At 39.5% G+C, this 13,966-nt stretch overlaps 1 protein-coding gene across 1 annotated transcript in view; it reads left to right on the forward strand.

Annotated features, from left to right (window-relative positions):
* The window catches only part of edc4 (enhancer of mRNA decapping 4), a 29,905-nt gene that overhangs the window by 3,167 nt on the left and 12,772 nt on the right, over window positions 1-13,966 (forward strand). Inside the window, exons 5-26 of the mRNA XM_085414683.1 lie at window positions 856-1,042; window positions 1,262-1,409; window positions 1,719-1,823; window positions 1,988-2,100; window positions 2,218-2,301; window positions 2,424-2,519; window positions 3,190-3,289; window positions 3,596-3,776; window positions 3,927-3,993; window positions 4,726-4,817; window positions 5,064-5,248; window positions 6,366-6,445; window positions 6,824-6,953; window positions 7,046-7,341; window positions 8,258-8,488; window positions 8,723-8,824; window positions 9,293-9,436; window positions 10,579-10,615; window positions 10,843-10,990; window positions 11,241-11,396; window positions 12,783-12,898; window positions 13,027-13,192. Of these exons, the coding sequence (XP_085270809.1) occupies window positions 856-1,042; window positions 1,262-1,409; window positions 1,719-1,823; window positions 1,988-2,100; window positions 2,218-2,301; window positions 2,424-2,519; window positions 3,190-3,289; window positions 3,596-3,776; window positions 3,927-3,993; window positions 4,726-4,817; window positions 5,064-5,248; window positions 6,366-6,445; window positions 6,824-6,953; window positions 7,046-7,341; window positions 8,258-8,488; window positions 8,723-8,824; window positions 9,293-9,436; window positions 10,579-10,615; window positions 10,843-10,990; window positions 11,241-11,396; window positions 12,783-12,898; window positions 13,027-13,192 (2,964 nt within the window). The remainder of the gene's footprint in view (window positions 1-855; window positions 1,043-1,261; window positions 1,410-1,718; window positions 1,824-1,987; window positions 2,101-2,217; window positions 2,302-2,423; window positions 2,520-3,189; window positions 3,290-3,595; window positions 3,777-3,926; window positions 3,994-4,725; window positions 4,818-5,063; window positions 5,249-6,365; window positions 6,446-6,823; window positions 6,954-7,045; window positions 7,342-8,257; window positions 8,489-8,722; window positions 8,825-9,292; window positions 9,437-10,578; window positions 10,616-10,842; window positions 10,991-11,240; window positions 11,397-12,782; window positions 12,899-13,026; window positions 13,193-13,966) is intronic.

The raw sequence follows: 13,966 nt of genomic DNA on the forward strand, positions 1-13,966 counted from the left end.
GTTTGCATTCAAAATCCTTCTGTATACTTCAGACTGTACTTCAGACAGAATATTAAACTTTACTTTCAGAGCAATCTGATATTCTGTCTGGTTTGACTGAACAGACCTACCTTTATTCCTATGAAGGCGTAAAGGTCTACTATGAAGGAGTATGCACTCGAAATCTCCAAAAATCCTTCTGTGCATGTTCATTTTAAAATTTAATTTTAGCTGCCAAATTGTTTGTCCTTATAAATGGTTTCCTCAGCATCAGTCTCCCCTGTACCCACACTGCTTGACAGTGATCTGGTTGTGGTCTGGTTAAAGTAATTGGTCTCTGTTGCTGATCCCCGATGTTGTTTCTTGCATGTTTTTCTTTTTGCTTTCCAATCTACTCTTGGTTTTTCTGGGAGTGGTGTGCACACACAATTTAGAAATTTTTCACAGCATAAAGACTAAAGATAAATTTTTTTCCCCTCCCTGGTCTGACAGATCTAAGGATGTCCTTTGCTGTGCAGAAAAAACAATTCTTCTCCTTTTCTGTGTCATTTTAAAAAAAATAAATTTTGTTTTAGCTAATCAGCTCTTTGATAATTCATGTTGCTGCATAAAGGCAGTTACGTTCTGTAAGTGCATAATGGGAAACTATGAACGGTCTGATCTCAAGGCTCAGTTGAGCTGTTTCATATGTTCCACCAGAATTACTATGCATTGTAGTCCATTACTTTAAAGGGCTGAAAATGTTGCTCATACCACTTATTAAACTTTTATTTATACTATGGTTGTTTACAACATTGTTCAATGGATTTGCTGTGTATTCAATGCTATAATAACAAAGGCTCCTTGGTTTATCTTTGGGCATTTTTTTCCCCTCAGGAGCCAACAATCATGCTATGGTTCGTGTCCTCAGTTTGGAGTTTGGTGAGCGTTCCTTACTGAAGGGATTCACCGGGGCCGTCACAGATCTGGCTTTCGCCCACCTTGATTCATCTCTGTTAGGTTGTGTAGATGAAGCGGGCAACCTGATGGTCTGGCAGCTCACCTACACTGCCAACAAGATACTGTATCCTGAATGTAGGAGAAACTGAATGCGTGTGTGTGTCTGTGTGTGTGTGGATACTGCCAATGAAGGCTGTATCTTCACTACCTAGTTACCTTTGTTTGCTTCTAAACTAGCAAGTTAAAGATTACACTGATCTTCACCTCTGCTTTTGTCACAGTTACAGAAGGAATTCCAAAACTATTCTTGTCTCCCATTTTCCTTAACCCATGTTTTATATAGAGATCAGATAGTAGTTCATATCCGACGGCCAGAAAACACTCCACTGAATTCCCATCGTCGCCTCATCTGGTGTCCATTCATCCAGGATGACAATGAGGAGAACCAGGATGATGCCAGTCAAACTTTGGCTCTTCTACATGAAGACAGGGTATAAATGTTTGACACAGATATGTTTGTCTGAGCTGGATGAAAAGCCAATGAACTTTGACATAGAATAAAACTTTGAGTACTCAGTTGCCTACACTAGGACATTGTTATAAATTTGATAAATATATATAGATTTACATACATTAAAAAGTAGTGTGATGTTGCCCACAGAGGAATAATGATGTCGTTGTTCATTCACTGATTTTTAGCTGACAGAGCAATACAATCCTGTGTCTCAGCTAAAACACAAAACACTTGCAGAAAAAGCAGAAATGTTTCATCTCTAATTTTACTGTTTCCCCTTTTCTAGGCTGAGGTATGGGATCTGGAGGCCTTGAGAGCCAACAACAGCAGCTGGCCTGTTGATGCCACAGAAGTAAAGGAGGGCCTCATCGCAGTCAAGGGGCATACCCAGGTGGGACTTCATTTTCATATGAAAAACTCTGAAATAAACATGACACATTTCATTGTCTTGGTTTGTACAACAAAATGTCTGGAACTAATGTACTTAAGGTCTCACGTTTCCTGAGAATTGTTGCATTATTGACTATGAACATTGTTTAATTTTGGTTTATCCAGAGAGTCAGTGAAGGCGCACTCTCTCCAGATGGAACCGTGTTAGCCACAGCCAGCCATGATGGATACATCAAGTTCTGGCAGATATACATAGAAGGCGGGCAAGACAAACCCAGGTAAGCAAACCAATTAATTAATTCTTAAATGGTTTACCACTTTGTTTTTTCCTTTTCTTCTATGTGGTTTTCCCACCTCTGCCCTTTATTCACTTTTGCATTTTTCCTTAAAAATAGATGTCTTCATGAATTGCGGCCTCATGGAGGACGTCCTCTCTCCTGTCTTCTTTTCTGTGACAACCACAAGAGGCAGGATCCCGAGTGAGTCTGCACACACAAACTCAAAGTGCAAATTTATCACAGGCTGTCCTGGTGGGTTTTTATTCAAGTGTGTCTTTTTTCTTCTCATTGACAATTCTGTCCCCTTTTACTTTTCATTACAGGGTTCCTTTCTGGCGATTTCTGATAACTGGAGCTGACCAAAACCAGGAGTTGAAGATGTGGTGCACTGTTTCCTGGACCTGTTTACAAACCATCAGGTGTCTATTATTTGAAATACATTTTTTAGTGCTGCCAGCGTTAATTTTGTTAAAATGATGTTAATGTTAGCTCGTTAACGCGTTAGTGCCGCGCAGCCCCTCGCACGGGGGGAGCCGCATTAACTCGCTAACGGAGATTTGCTGCGTTAATGCAGTTATGTCGTTAACGTCATTTTAACAAAATTAACGCTGAAAGCACTAATTATTTTTTAGTCATTTTATATTTTTCTCAACCGTTATTATAAATGTAGCATGGGATGGCAGAAAGCATGTATAAGAATAGTTAGTAAATGTAACGTGAACAGCTGTGAGTTCTCTTTTTTTTTTTTTTTTCTGCTTGCACCCTCAGTACCTCAGCACACCTCCAGTACACCTTAAAGAAATCAGGACATGGTCAAAAAAAAGCTCACGTCTTAAGGGAAACATTATTCCAAACCAGTATCTGGCTGGTTGGCCTTGGTGTACAAACCTGGTCTAACAGTAATGCTCTGTAAAAGCAAAAAAATGTCTCCCAGGAAAGGCCCACAAAAGGGGTTTTTACTAGTCCCAAAGTAAAATGATTCTTGTACTGAAGACATTTGGTGAGGACTGTTGTTGATATTTTAGCTGAAACCATTTGTTTAAGGACAGCATACAAAGATACTAATTTCACAGTACTTTTCTCTTAAAGGTTCTCCCCTGATCCATTAAACTCATCGACTCTGCCAAGCCTCAAGGCCAGCCTGGACCTCTCTGCTGAGTATCTGATCCTCACTGATGTGCAAAGGAAGGTTAGCACAAATGTTTTAAAATAGGTTTTAAGCAAGTAATCATTGTGAGAAATCATATTGTGCAACCCCCTTTTTAAAGTGCTCACTTTTCTATCACTTTGTGTAAATTAATTGGCACACTTCATCAATACAAAAGATACAAATCCTGAATTAACTACCTTTCTAGACACACTGATCAAAGACCACGCATCAAGTGTACAAGGAAACCTGCTCTGTTTGTGAAAGTCCCTGAATAATGCCACTTTCTTGGCTACCCATGTTACCACTTCCTCCTAAGCTTAGTTTCATACTTGGCTGATGTTGCAGGTTTTATATGTGATGGAGCTGCGACAGGACTTGGAGAAAGGAAAGGCAAATTTCACAGCTGTGTCAGAGTTCCTGCTGACCCACCCTGTGCTCAGCTTTGGGGTACGTGATGTTACCCAGTGTCGATTGCGGCACACTGAGGTCCTTCCTGCTGAGGAGGAGAGTGAAAGCATGACAACAGGTACATAGACACATGCATGTGCATAGACATGTGCACACACACATTGGAATTGTTTTTTTTTTTTTTGTGCTTTAAGCCATCTTCAAAGTTGAAATTAAATATGTTTGTTCCTCATTAATGCCACATGTTTTTCATGTGTATCTTTTCCAGAGGGCCCTCAAGGACCCACAGAGTCCAAATCTGGAATCCAGATTAAACTCTACTGTGTCCACACCAAGTGAGTTTTCTTCTTTTCTTCCTTTTTTTTTTTTGGTGAAAAGTGTTAAGATTGTGTCACTTTAACTTAACGCTTTAACAGGACATCTTGGTTTACAGGCGGTCAGTTATATGCACACTGAATGACCAAAATGTGCTTTTTTTCCTAGTACACACCAGTGATTAACTTTCTTATAGGACTCACTAATATTGTTGTGTTGTAATATTTTTTTCTTGAAAATAGAATAGAATGGGCAACCACGCTCAGTTTAACATATTCATAATTCTGCTGTCAGCCAAGTTTATTGGATTTCTTCTGTAAAGGAGCCTTTCATCCAGTCAGCAAGCTCCGTATATTTCCATGGAATTGCTTGCAGATGTGCACACTTATTGTGTACTTGGTGACTAGTGTCAGTCTCTTGTGTTGGAGCTGACATTTCTTTCCAACACTGGGTCGGTGCTGTGGAAAAATCTACTGTACTGGAAAGCTTCTGTAGAAGGACAGGACATATAGCATGTAATTGTTCTTTGTTAAAACAGTGCTGTATACCACGTCTCTCTGTACCCACCCACCCTCTGAAAGCAGTCAACCCAAATGAAAGACTGACAAGTGTGCCATTTTCTATTTGGAGTAAAGATACTATAGTCGTCAATGCAGAGGCAGCTTGCTGCTCATTTTACACATGGTATGATATGGCAGTATCAGTAATTATTAGTAATTTTGTTTAATGTCTCTACATTTATATGTTTGCAGGAGTTTGCAGGATGTTCAGATTTGGTTTCAGCCCAATGCTGGTTCCAACTCTGCGGCCTTCCTTCCTCATTCAGATTCTCAGGATGGTCTGGGTAAGATAGCAGTTTCTTTAACTGACAGGATTTAGTATTTATGCTGAGAGGGACGAATTCAATGAAAATAAGGCAACTTGTATGATTACTCCACATTTGGTCCACCTCTAGTCTTCTCTCATAAATAATTTACTTTAGTTTTGAAATCAAATTTATTTATATCTGCTTATACATCATTTAAAAATTATTTATTTTAGATCAAATTCTGCCACAAAATGGAAGTAATTTCACTTTTTATGTCTCCAGCTGGGTTTTCAGATCATCTCACTGATCAAAGCTCTGACAAGGATTCAGGAAGTGGCTCACAGACTGATCTAAGGAAGATCCCATCACTTCCTGCTCCCTCAGACTTCCTGTCAAATTCAGGCACCGGCAGCGGAGTGATGCCCAAGCTGATGACTCCTGATGCCTTCATGACACCGAGCACTTCAGTATGAACTTATCCTTACGCTGTAGTCAGAAAGTTTTCAAACCTTTTCCATTCTTTTTACCTCATCTAACTAGACCTAATACTCCACAAGATACAAAAAATGTTTAAGTATTACATTTGCAAAAGTATTATTGCAAATTAATACCTTTCAGTTCGTTTTTATGAAGTGAAATCTATTAAAACCTTTCACTTCATAATTGATTAAAGCACCTTTGGCAGCAATGACAACAGCAAATCTTCTTGAGTCTTTGCCCTGACACACCTTTGTTCTCAACCACACAGCTTGGTTCTGTGAGCTATAAGTTTTAAACTCATAGGTGTTGAATGTAGTTAGGTACCAGTGGGTTCCAGTCAGTTTGAGGAACCATCTCAAAGACAATTGATAACCATCTTTGGGCATTGGATATTAATTGCAAGTTTTGTAATATAGATTAGTTATGTTAATTTGTATTAAAAAAGCTTGTATTTGTTCATTCTTTATGAATATTCTGTGTAGATTGATGAGAAGAAAATTGATGAGTCTAAAAAATTTCTGAAGTTTACAGAACGACCAAAACCGTTACAGCTTCAGCAAATGAACACCATGTGTCTTCTTTTGATTTGTCACACGGTGAATAGCACCTTCGCCCACATATTGATCTATAGTTGGCAACAGCACTCAACACCCTGTTAATACACACTAGTGCAAACTAAATAGGACTAGTTATGCACTGAAAGAAAAGCTGATAACATACAAAAGGACAAATTGTTCCTTATTAGCTCTTTGCTTTTATGGATGCTCTGGTTTTCTTCCATAGTCTCAAGATATGCATGTTGGGTTAACTGGTGAGTCCAAATTAGCTGTAGGTTTGAATGTTACACTGTGTTAGCCCCTTGATGGACCAGTTACCCAGTCAAGGGACACCCCTCCACCGTCTCCCAGCCTTCTACAGTCCCAGTTGAATAAAGTCAATAAAATATTGGATAAATATAATCATTGCGAATGGGGTTCAGATGTGAAACACCCAACTTATCTGCAATGCGCTTCAGTTAAACCGATTTATAAACACTGAACAGTGATTATCCAAACCTTCTATCATATTTTCTGCCTGAAGATCATCTTTTTGTCATCCTTTCAGGTACCAGCATCTCCGGGGAGCAGTGCCAGCAGTCTGACCATTGTGACAGCTATAAGCAGCAACTCTGACTCAACAAACAGGTATGGAATTAAGAATTCTCTATATATTCATTTGAAAACGGAAAATTTTAGTATATGAAAGTGTGAAGATGATATCACAAATGATATTTTATCATCTGTGTCCTTATAACATGCAGTTTGGGTTGGTGAATGCTGTTCTTACAGATTATGTTTACCAGGATGTGGAGTTTTTAGATTTGTACTTATTTCAAATAAGCCAGGGATGAAGACAAATGATTTTGGGTTGTTTTCTATCTCCAGTTGTTAATTATAAAAAATAAGCCTCTGTTATCTTTTGTTTACTTTAAAGACTCCATTTATCTCTAACAGCTGAATACAAATAATTCCCTACTGTTTTGGTTTTGGTTACATTTGGGAATATGTATGCTTGTTTTTCAGAGCTATGGAGGATGCAAGTCAGAGTCCTAACAGGGCTGACAACAGCAGTACTGGGCTGCCACTCTCTGCCTCCACCAGCAGCCCAAGAGCTGCTTCCACTGTGCTACTTCCCGGACTCGAGAGCCTGCAGGTATGATCTAAACCACTCTCCTACTTCAACTAACCTTGCCCTTTTCTTCATGACATGACTTATTTTAATAAACTCTTATTCTCCATATCCAGGCTTTGGCAACCCCTAGTGGTCCTCTGGTACTCGACAGCTCTCAGGTTCTAGATCCTCCACTCCTGCCACCTTTGGCATCTCCAACTAGAGCCCGCTCCCCTGACGTCATCTCCTCAGCATCCACAGCCATGTCCCAGGACATGCCAGAGATCGCCTCTCAGACCCTGCAGCTTCAGCGTGGACTAGTGTCCAGCTTGGATCCCTTGCCTCTTTCTGCCCTCCAGACAGACAGCATGGCCTCTGCCGCCTCTGCACTGCACTTGTTAACCTCACCACGCTCAGCCAGCAACAGCGGGTATGTAAATTAAAAAGCGATTAGGAGTATTAAAAAGCATGCAGAAATAATAGTGTTGAGATTTTATGATCCACTTAAACTAAAGTTTGACACTTTTTATGTTTACTACTCCATTTGATTAGGGTAGTAGCACATTATGTAAAACCATCTTCCTCACTGTTTTAGAGCACAGGGTGTGAGAAAAGACAATCTCCTTGTATATTTTCTTTTCCACATGAATCCTACAATTTCTCTCAATGAGCCACTCATGTTTGCAGCCATTTGTGACATCAAATTCAGATATAAGCAGCCCCTGACCAGTTCTATTTCCTCACTAGGGCTGCTCTTGATAACTCCCTGCAGCAGATGCTAACTGTTCTGTCGTTGGCTGCAGGGGGATGTTTCTGCACTGCCTGCATCTGTGCAACCCTGCTTTTATTTTTTGATGGCATTTATTATACTATAAGAAATGTTTTAGTTAGGACATTGATTGGCTAATGTGCGTAATGTTAGATTAGCTTTGGTTATATGTCAGTGGAGTCAGAGCTGTGTGGATGTTGTAATGATACAGAGACAACAAAAAGTTGTGGAAACATTTAAAACTATTTTGAATCCACTTAAGTGTTATCATTTGTGCAACGCAACCTCAGCTCTTTCTTTTTGTTTCAATGGTAATAATGTCAAAGTTAAGATCACTGTGCAAGCGATATGGTAAATGGTAATGTGTTTGTAATGGGAAAACATTGTACATGTCACCAGTTTGACAGCTTGCTTATTCCATAACCTTACATAACCATAATTACTGTTGATTCTGATTCTGCAGTTTCATTTCACTTTCTTGTTTTAATGTATGTACATTTGTGTTGGCTTTATATTTTATTTTCCCAGTCCAGAAATGCTCTCTAAATTACATAAGCCAATATATATTGTGTTGCAGCTTGTTGGCCCTTGAACTTGGAGGTGCAGAAGGGCCTGTGGGTGGGGCAGCAGAGTCTGAGTCCAGACTGAGTCACACACCATCTCTGCTTGAGAATGCGCTATCACAGGAAAATCCTGTGATAGGAGGAGGGTCCTCAGATGGCAACGTTAGCCACACACCATGGCCAGCTGCTCCAGATATCACCAGAGAAACCAGGAACAGTCTCAGGGACAACGGACTTGTTGACTGGTGTGTAATCTAACATATAAATACTTGAACCCCCATCCTGTGTGAAACATTTCACAAGCCTGTTTTGATTTCTCTGTGTATAAAACATTCAGAACCCCTGGTTTTTGTTCAGGTAGTTTCACGTACACATCAGGTTGTCATGCTATGTTGCAATGAAAATGGCATTGTGAAGATTTTTATTTATTTTTTTATTAATTTAAGTATTGGTGTGTTTGTCTCATATGCCTGCTGCAGTTCAAGAGAGGAGTCACAGGACAGACACTTGAGCTCACCTTACCATCGACGCTCATATCACCTGCCACAGAATGACAGTCAGGACGCTGGAGCCGAGCAGAGGTAACATACATTAACCCACCACCTATTTGTTTATGCAAATGAAACAGGCAATAGAATGGACTTTATCATGAGCAACAAACTCATGATAAAGCGCTGCACATTCAAGGCGCAGCAATGGTTTGATTTTATTGACTTTTTTTTCAGCTGATTCCACAACAAGTGGTCTAAACCAGGGGTGGGCAATCTCAGTCCACGAGGGCCAGTGTCCCTGTAGGTTTTAGATCTCACCTTGGGTCAACACACCTGAATCACATGATTAGTTCGTTACCAGGACTCTGGAGAACTTCAGGACATGTTGAGGAGCTAATTTAGCCATTTAAATCAGCTGTGTTGGTTCGAGGACACATCTAAAACCTGCAGGGACACCGGCCCTCGTGGACTGAGATTGCCCACCCCTGGTCTAAACTCTGCTTTAGAGGCTACAGCAGCTGACTTACTGTCTACATTTCTGTGTTGTGTATGACTCAGTGACCCTGATGATGAGGTGGCCAGTCTGGCGTCATCCTCTGGAAACTGTGGTTCTCGATCTTCACATAGACTACCGGTGAATGATTGGAAAACCTCACCACGAGGATCGCCAAAGCCAAAGAGAAAGATCAAGAAAGACGACAGGTTTGTTTATACTTTGAGCATCAAGATGTTGCTGTTTTCAGAAACTAATAAAAAGGAAAACAACGAAGAGAACCCTTAGATTAGTAAGTAATTAGATGGCGCCGCTGCAAACTATCTTGCTTTTTGATCATAGTTTGGTGAAATTAAAACACTTTGTTCGACCTTCATGAGGTATATATGGAAATAGGAAATGGCTCAATCATCCCAGCATCAAATCAGAGGACTAATGGGTTTAGTCTCACTATGAACACCTTTCACACATCTGTAGTCAGCTAATGGCTTTAACAGAATCATCAGTTTGGAAGCATTAATCTAAAAATAATCTCCATATATCTTAAAAACCGTACAGATTCAGAGCACAGATCAACAGGGTTTAAAGCTAAATTTCACACGTACACATATTTACATCTGCGTCACATATGTCACAAGAGAGCCAGAAAATTTTTGAATACAGTTTATCTAACTCCCTCACTTAAGTAAACATAGTAAAATTCAGTGGACTACTAAAATTTGTAGACATGATCTTGTAGTCTGTGTATTCCCTTTTTTATCCCAGAAACTATTAAAGCTGTTGCTGTTAATTGAGTTATGACTTACATTCATTTTGGGGTTTTGGTAAGGATGTTTTCATAGATCAGCACATTTCTTTAGGCCACACTTTTTAGTGAGGGACTCAAATGTTGAATTAGTAAACCAGAGCCAGTCAAAATGTGGTATGGGGGACAACAGATCAAACTTTTGGCAGCTACACGTCATGCCCGATCGTGTAGCTGCAAAGTGTACCCTTTTTTTTTCCTGCATGTCTTGCGTCTACATTGGTCTAGACTTGACCAGTGTATGAGCATTTTATAGGGTGTTGACTAGCAAAAGAAAGTGATTACTCACACTGAATTACAGGTAGACTGATGCTTTTTTTCATGTCTACATCAAGTAGCAGGATTGAGTTATTTGTCTTCTTTAGCATTATTGCATTTAATTTAAGCCAAATATTATTTTATAATAAAGTTCTTAAAACTAATAAACGTCAGAAAATAAGGAGTTTAGGTAAATGAAACAAATTGATTTTTATGCATTAATGTAGTATTAAGTGTGCTATAAGTAGTATTGAGTACTTAGTTAAACATTGTTTCTCATGTTTACAGTGAGTCATCACAGTCCAGGCAAATGGATTCTGGTCAGGTAAATTCCTAAAAGAAAAATTTCCTTTTTTATGTTGGTTAGATGTGTCATGCCTTTATGTGCAGTAAGTGCATTATTTTATTTTATTTTTAATTTTAGAAAGTTGATTGTTACTGATAATGTCTTGTAAATTATTACTATTTGATAACATGTTGTTTGTTTCAGCAGCTCTTTGGTTTCTCATTCTTGGATTCTTTTAATTCAGCTTTTCTCCTCATCTTTAAAAGTTTAATGCAGAAGTACAGGACGAGTTGATGATGCTGTTGCGTAGCCAGCAGAGGGAGTTAACTGAACTGCGGGGACAGATTGAAACCATGCAGAGCTCCATTATGGCTCAGGTGGAACATGTCCTGACAAATCACCAGGAGCAAGAACGTATCCTTCAGTAATCTCTCACTCACTCATGATTGGGTTTTTTTGGGGTTTTTTTAAAATTATGTTTCCAAAATAAATGTTTTGAGAAAAAATTTATACCAAAGGCTCAGTGAACAGCTGTGACTGTGCAAAGATTTAAATGTCTTTTAGCCACATCTTTGAAATCGTTATCATTACAGGATGCTTGCATTTTTAGCAATGAGCCGGTTACAATCATATTCTTGTGAGCCTTGACCTGTCTTCACCTCAGACCGCAGACTTGAGCGAGTTCTGGCAGAGAGTCAGAATCATCAGCAGCAGCTTCAGGAACAACTCAGCCAACATCTCAGCCATGCCCTCAGCTCAGCTCTGACCAACAGAATGGACAAAGTGCTTCGGGACGAAATGAAGAAAACAGTCCCACAAAGTAAGAAAACACCAAACACACTCCCAGAGCATGATGGGTGCTATTCACTGCTAAGCATCACTGAGATTCATACATTTAAAAAGGTCACATAAAGGAAATGAATTGTATTGATAACACATTTTTAAGGTGTTTCTCATGATTTTTTTTTCATGTTTTTCATTTCTTTTGAATTGTACAGATGTTTACTTTTAAGTGTCAGATGTCTGTTCAAATGGGATGTTAATTATTGTTGTATACCAATTATGTCTGTGAAGGGTCTTAGACATCCAGGTCATTGTAGTCTAAGGAGCTTGGAAGGAAAATCATCTGGATTTTCTGAAGATGTTTAACTTCGCATCTGAGAAGCTTGTTCAGTTGCAATAGCAATTGGTCCATGTGGGACTCTCCACCAATTGCTCTTAGAACTAAGGAAGCTTCTCGGGTGAGAAGGGAAGCGTCTTCAAGAAATTAAAGAAGTCCAGACCCTTTTCCCCCTCAACCTCCTTAGACCTACAATTGTCTCTAACAGCAACATTGAAAACCGATAATACAGTCTGAGTCAGACTAAATAGATTCACCAGGCAATCGTTAGATCAGTCACTTCTCTTTCCAGATGATGGTGGTATTGAGCCATTTTAATGTTTGTAAGTTGAGGAGCAGGAAGATCTTTATGTACTAAAACATGTCCAGTCTGCAAATGCTGCAAACTTAGTTAAACCCCTGTCCCACCCTCTGGGGTCTCTTATCAAGTCTTTCTGTTATTGATATACAAATGTTTATTGTAGGTATATTTAATAATATTTAAGGTGTTTTTTCCGCAGTGTGTATAATCTAAGTTGCACAAATGTTGTGGTTCAGCTTAGTTGTCTTGTAAGCTTAAAGTTTTAAGAACTTAAAATTTATTTACTTTCACCTTTTTTGATCTATTGGCATTTTGATCAAAGAAGAGCAAATGGTTTATGAACAGAATAGCTCGTATTTTTCCTTGCTAATAACCAAATATCATGAGGTTAACACTACAAATCACTGATGAATATAAATATGGATATAGCAGTTATTAACAAAGGCTACAATTTCTGTGAAGCTGCATTTTGTTTGTTTTTTTTCCAGCTCTGACAAAAAAGCCAAGCTCTAAGTGCACACCAGGTTGTACATCAATAAATTACTGTGTTATTTAATGCTTGAGATCATCTTGAGGCATAAGTAATGTTAAATATAGCAAAGGCAGCTGAGGTGTGTTGGACTGAGACACTAAAATTAAGCAGTCTCTTGAGAGATGTGTTCCTGCCTCGCCTCTCCTGCCCTCGTATTCGAGGATGAGATGTTCCTGTCTTTCTTTGCCTCCAGCCTCGATCACATGCCTAATTATAGAGGGGTTCCTGCTAATCTGTCTTTTCCCCTCTCTAGCAATCTCTAAGACTTTGGAGCCAGTGACAGGCCAGCTGAACAACACAATTGCTGCTAAACTGACTGCTGTGGAGGTCACCCTGAAGGACAATGTTGGCAAAGTGGTGAAATCGAAGGTAGGTGACTGCCTTACTTTACCACTTGTCTGTATTTTTTTCCTCACTGCTATGCAGGATGGGCCTTTTAGGATTATTTACTGTGTATTTTCTACATCAACCTATTCTCCCTGCCTCTTGTTCACCAGAACACAACGGATGCGATTGGTCGAGCAGCAGCAGAGGCGATGCAGGGCCCCATCCAGGCAGCATATAAAGATGCCTTCCAGAGCATTGTGCTTCCTGTTTTTGAAAGAGGCTGCCAGTCCATGTTTCAGCAAATCAACGACAGCTTCAAACAAGGCACACAAGAATGTAAGGAAATGAAGGACGATGATAAACTTGTACAAAACACCATACAAATATCAAGCTATGTAATGATCCACTGCAGGACATGTTGTCTAGGTGCACTAAAACATTAGATGTACAGTTGCTTTAAAAGTTTCTGGACGCTCTCTTAAAGGCATCCCGATGGCTTACAATGGCTGATGACCTTATTTGGATACTTAGCATTATTGCTTTCTTCATATTGAATGTTCTCAGTGTCTAGCTCTGAAATAAGGAGCTGTATGTGGAACTCTAATTAAGTAAGTGTCTCACTGAAAGATCTCAGGGACAACTTTTGTACTGATGCCTTTACAGACCCAGCCAGTCCGCTGATGTGCTGAAAAGCAGTCTGCTTATTCTGAGATTGTGCTCACGCCCACTCTTGGAAGCCGCAACCTGATCTTTTTTAAATTTATAATGTGCACAGAGAGGCCACAGTTCCGCTCCTCTAATTTAAAATTAATCCAAGGTTTGCTTTGTAAATATTACCTGCTTTGGTGGCAAGCAGTTCTGGGGACTACCTGTTAAGTAACTGCTGTAAGGTCCCCAGGTAACTACATAACCTTCCAGCCTCCCCCCCCCCACCACCACCACCACCACCACCACCACCACCACCAATTCATACTGCTAATAGAAACTCTTAAGTGATTTCATAGCTCACCAGTGGCTAGTTAACTCAGTAAGAAAAGAAAATTCTGTACTTCACTGTTCACTTGAATTTGCACATGGTTTTCCTCCATTTAAAGCTAATATTAATAAACA

This window comes from Rhamphochromis longiceps, linkage group LG7 (genome assembly GCF_057381845.1).
Source record: "Rhamphochromis longiceps isolate RC_006_pf linkage group LG7, R_longiceps_female_GT1.1, whole genome shotgun sequence".
In the NCBI taxonomy this organism is placed as follows: Eukaryota; Metazoa; Chordata; class Actinopteri; order Cichliformes; family Cichlidae; genus Rhamphochromis; species Rhamphochromis longiceps.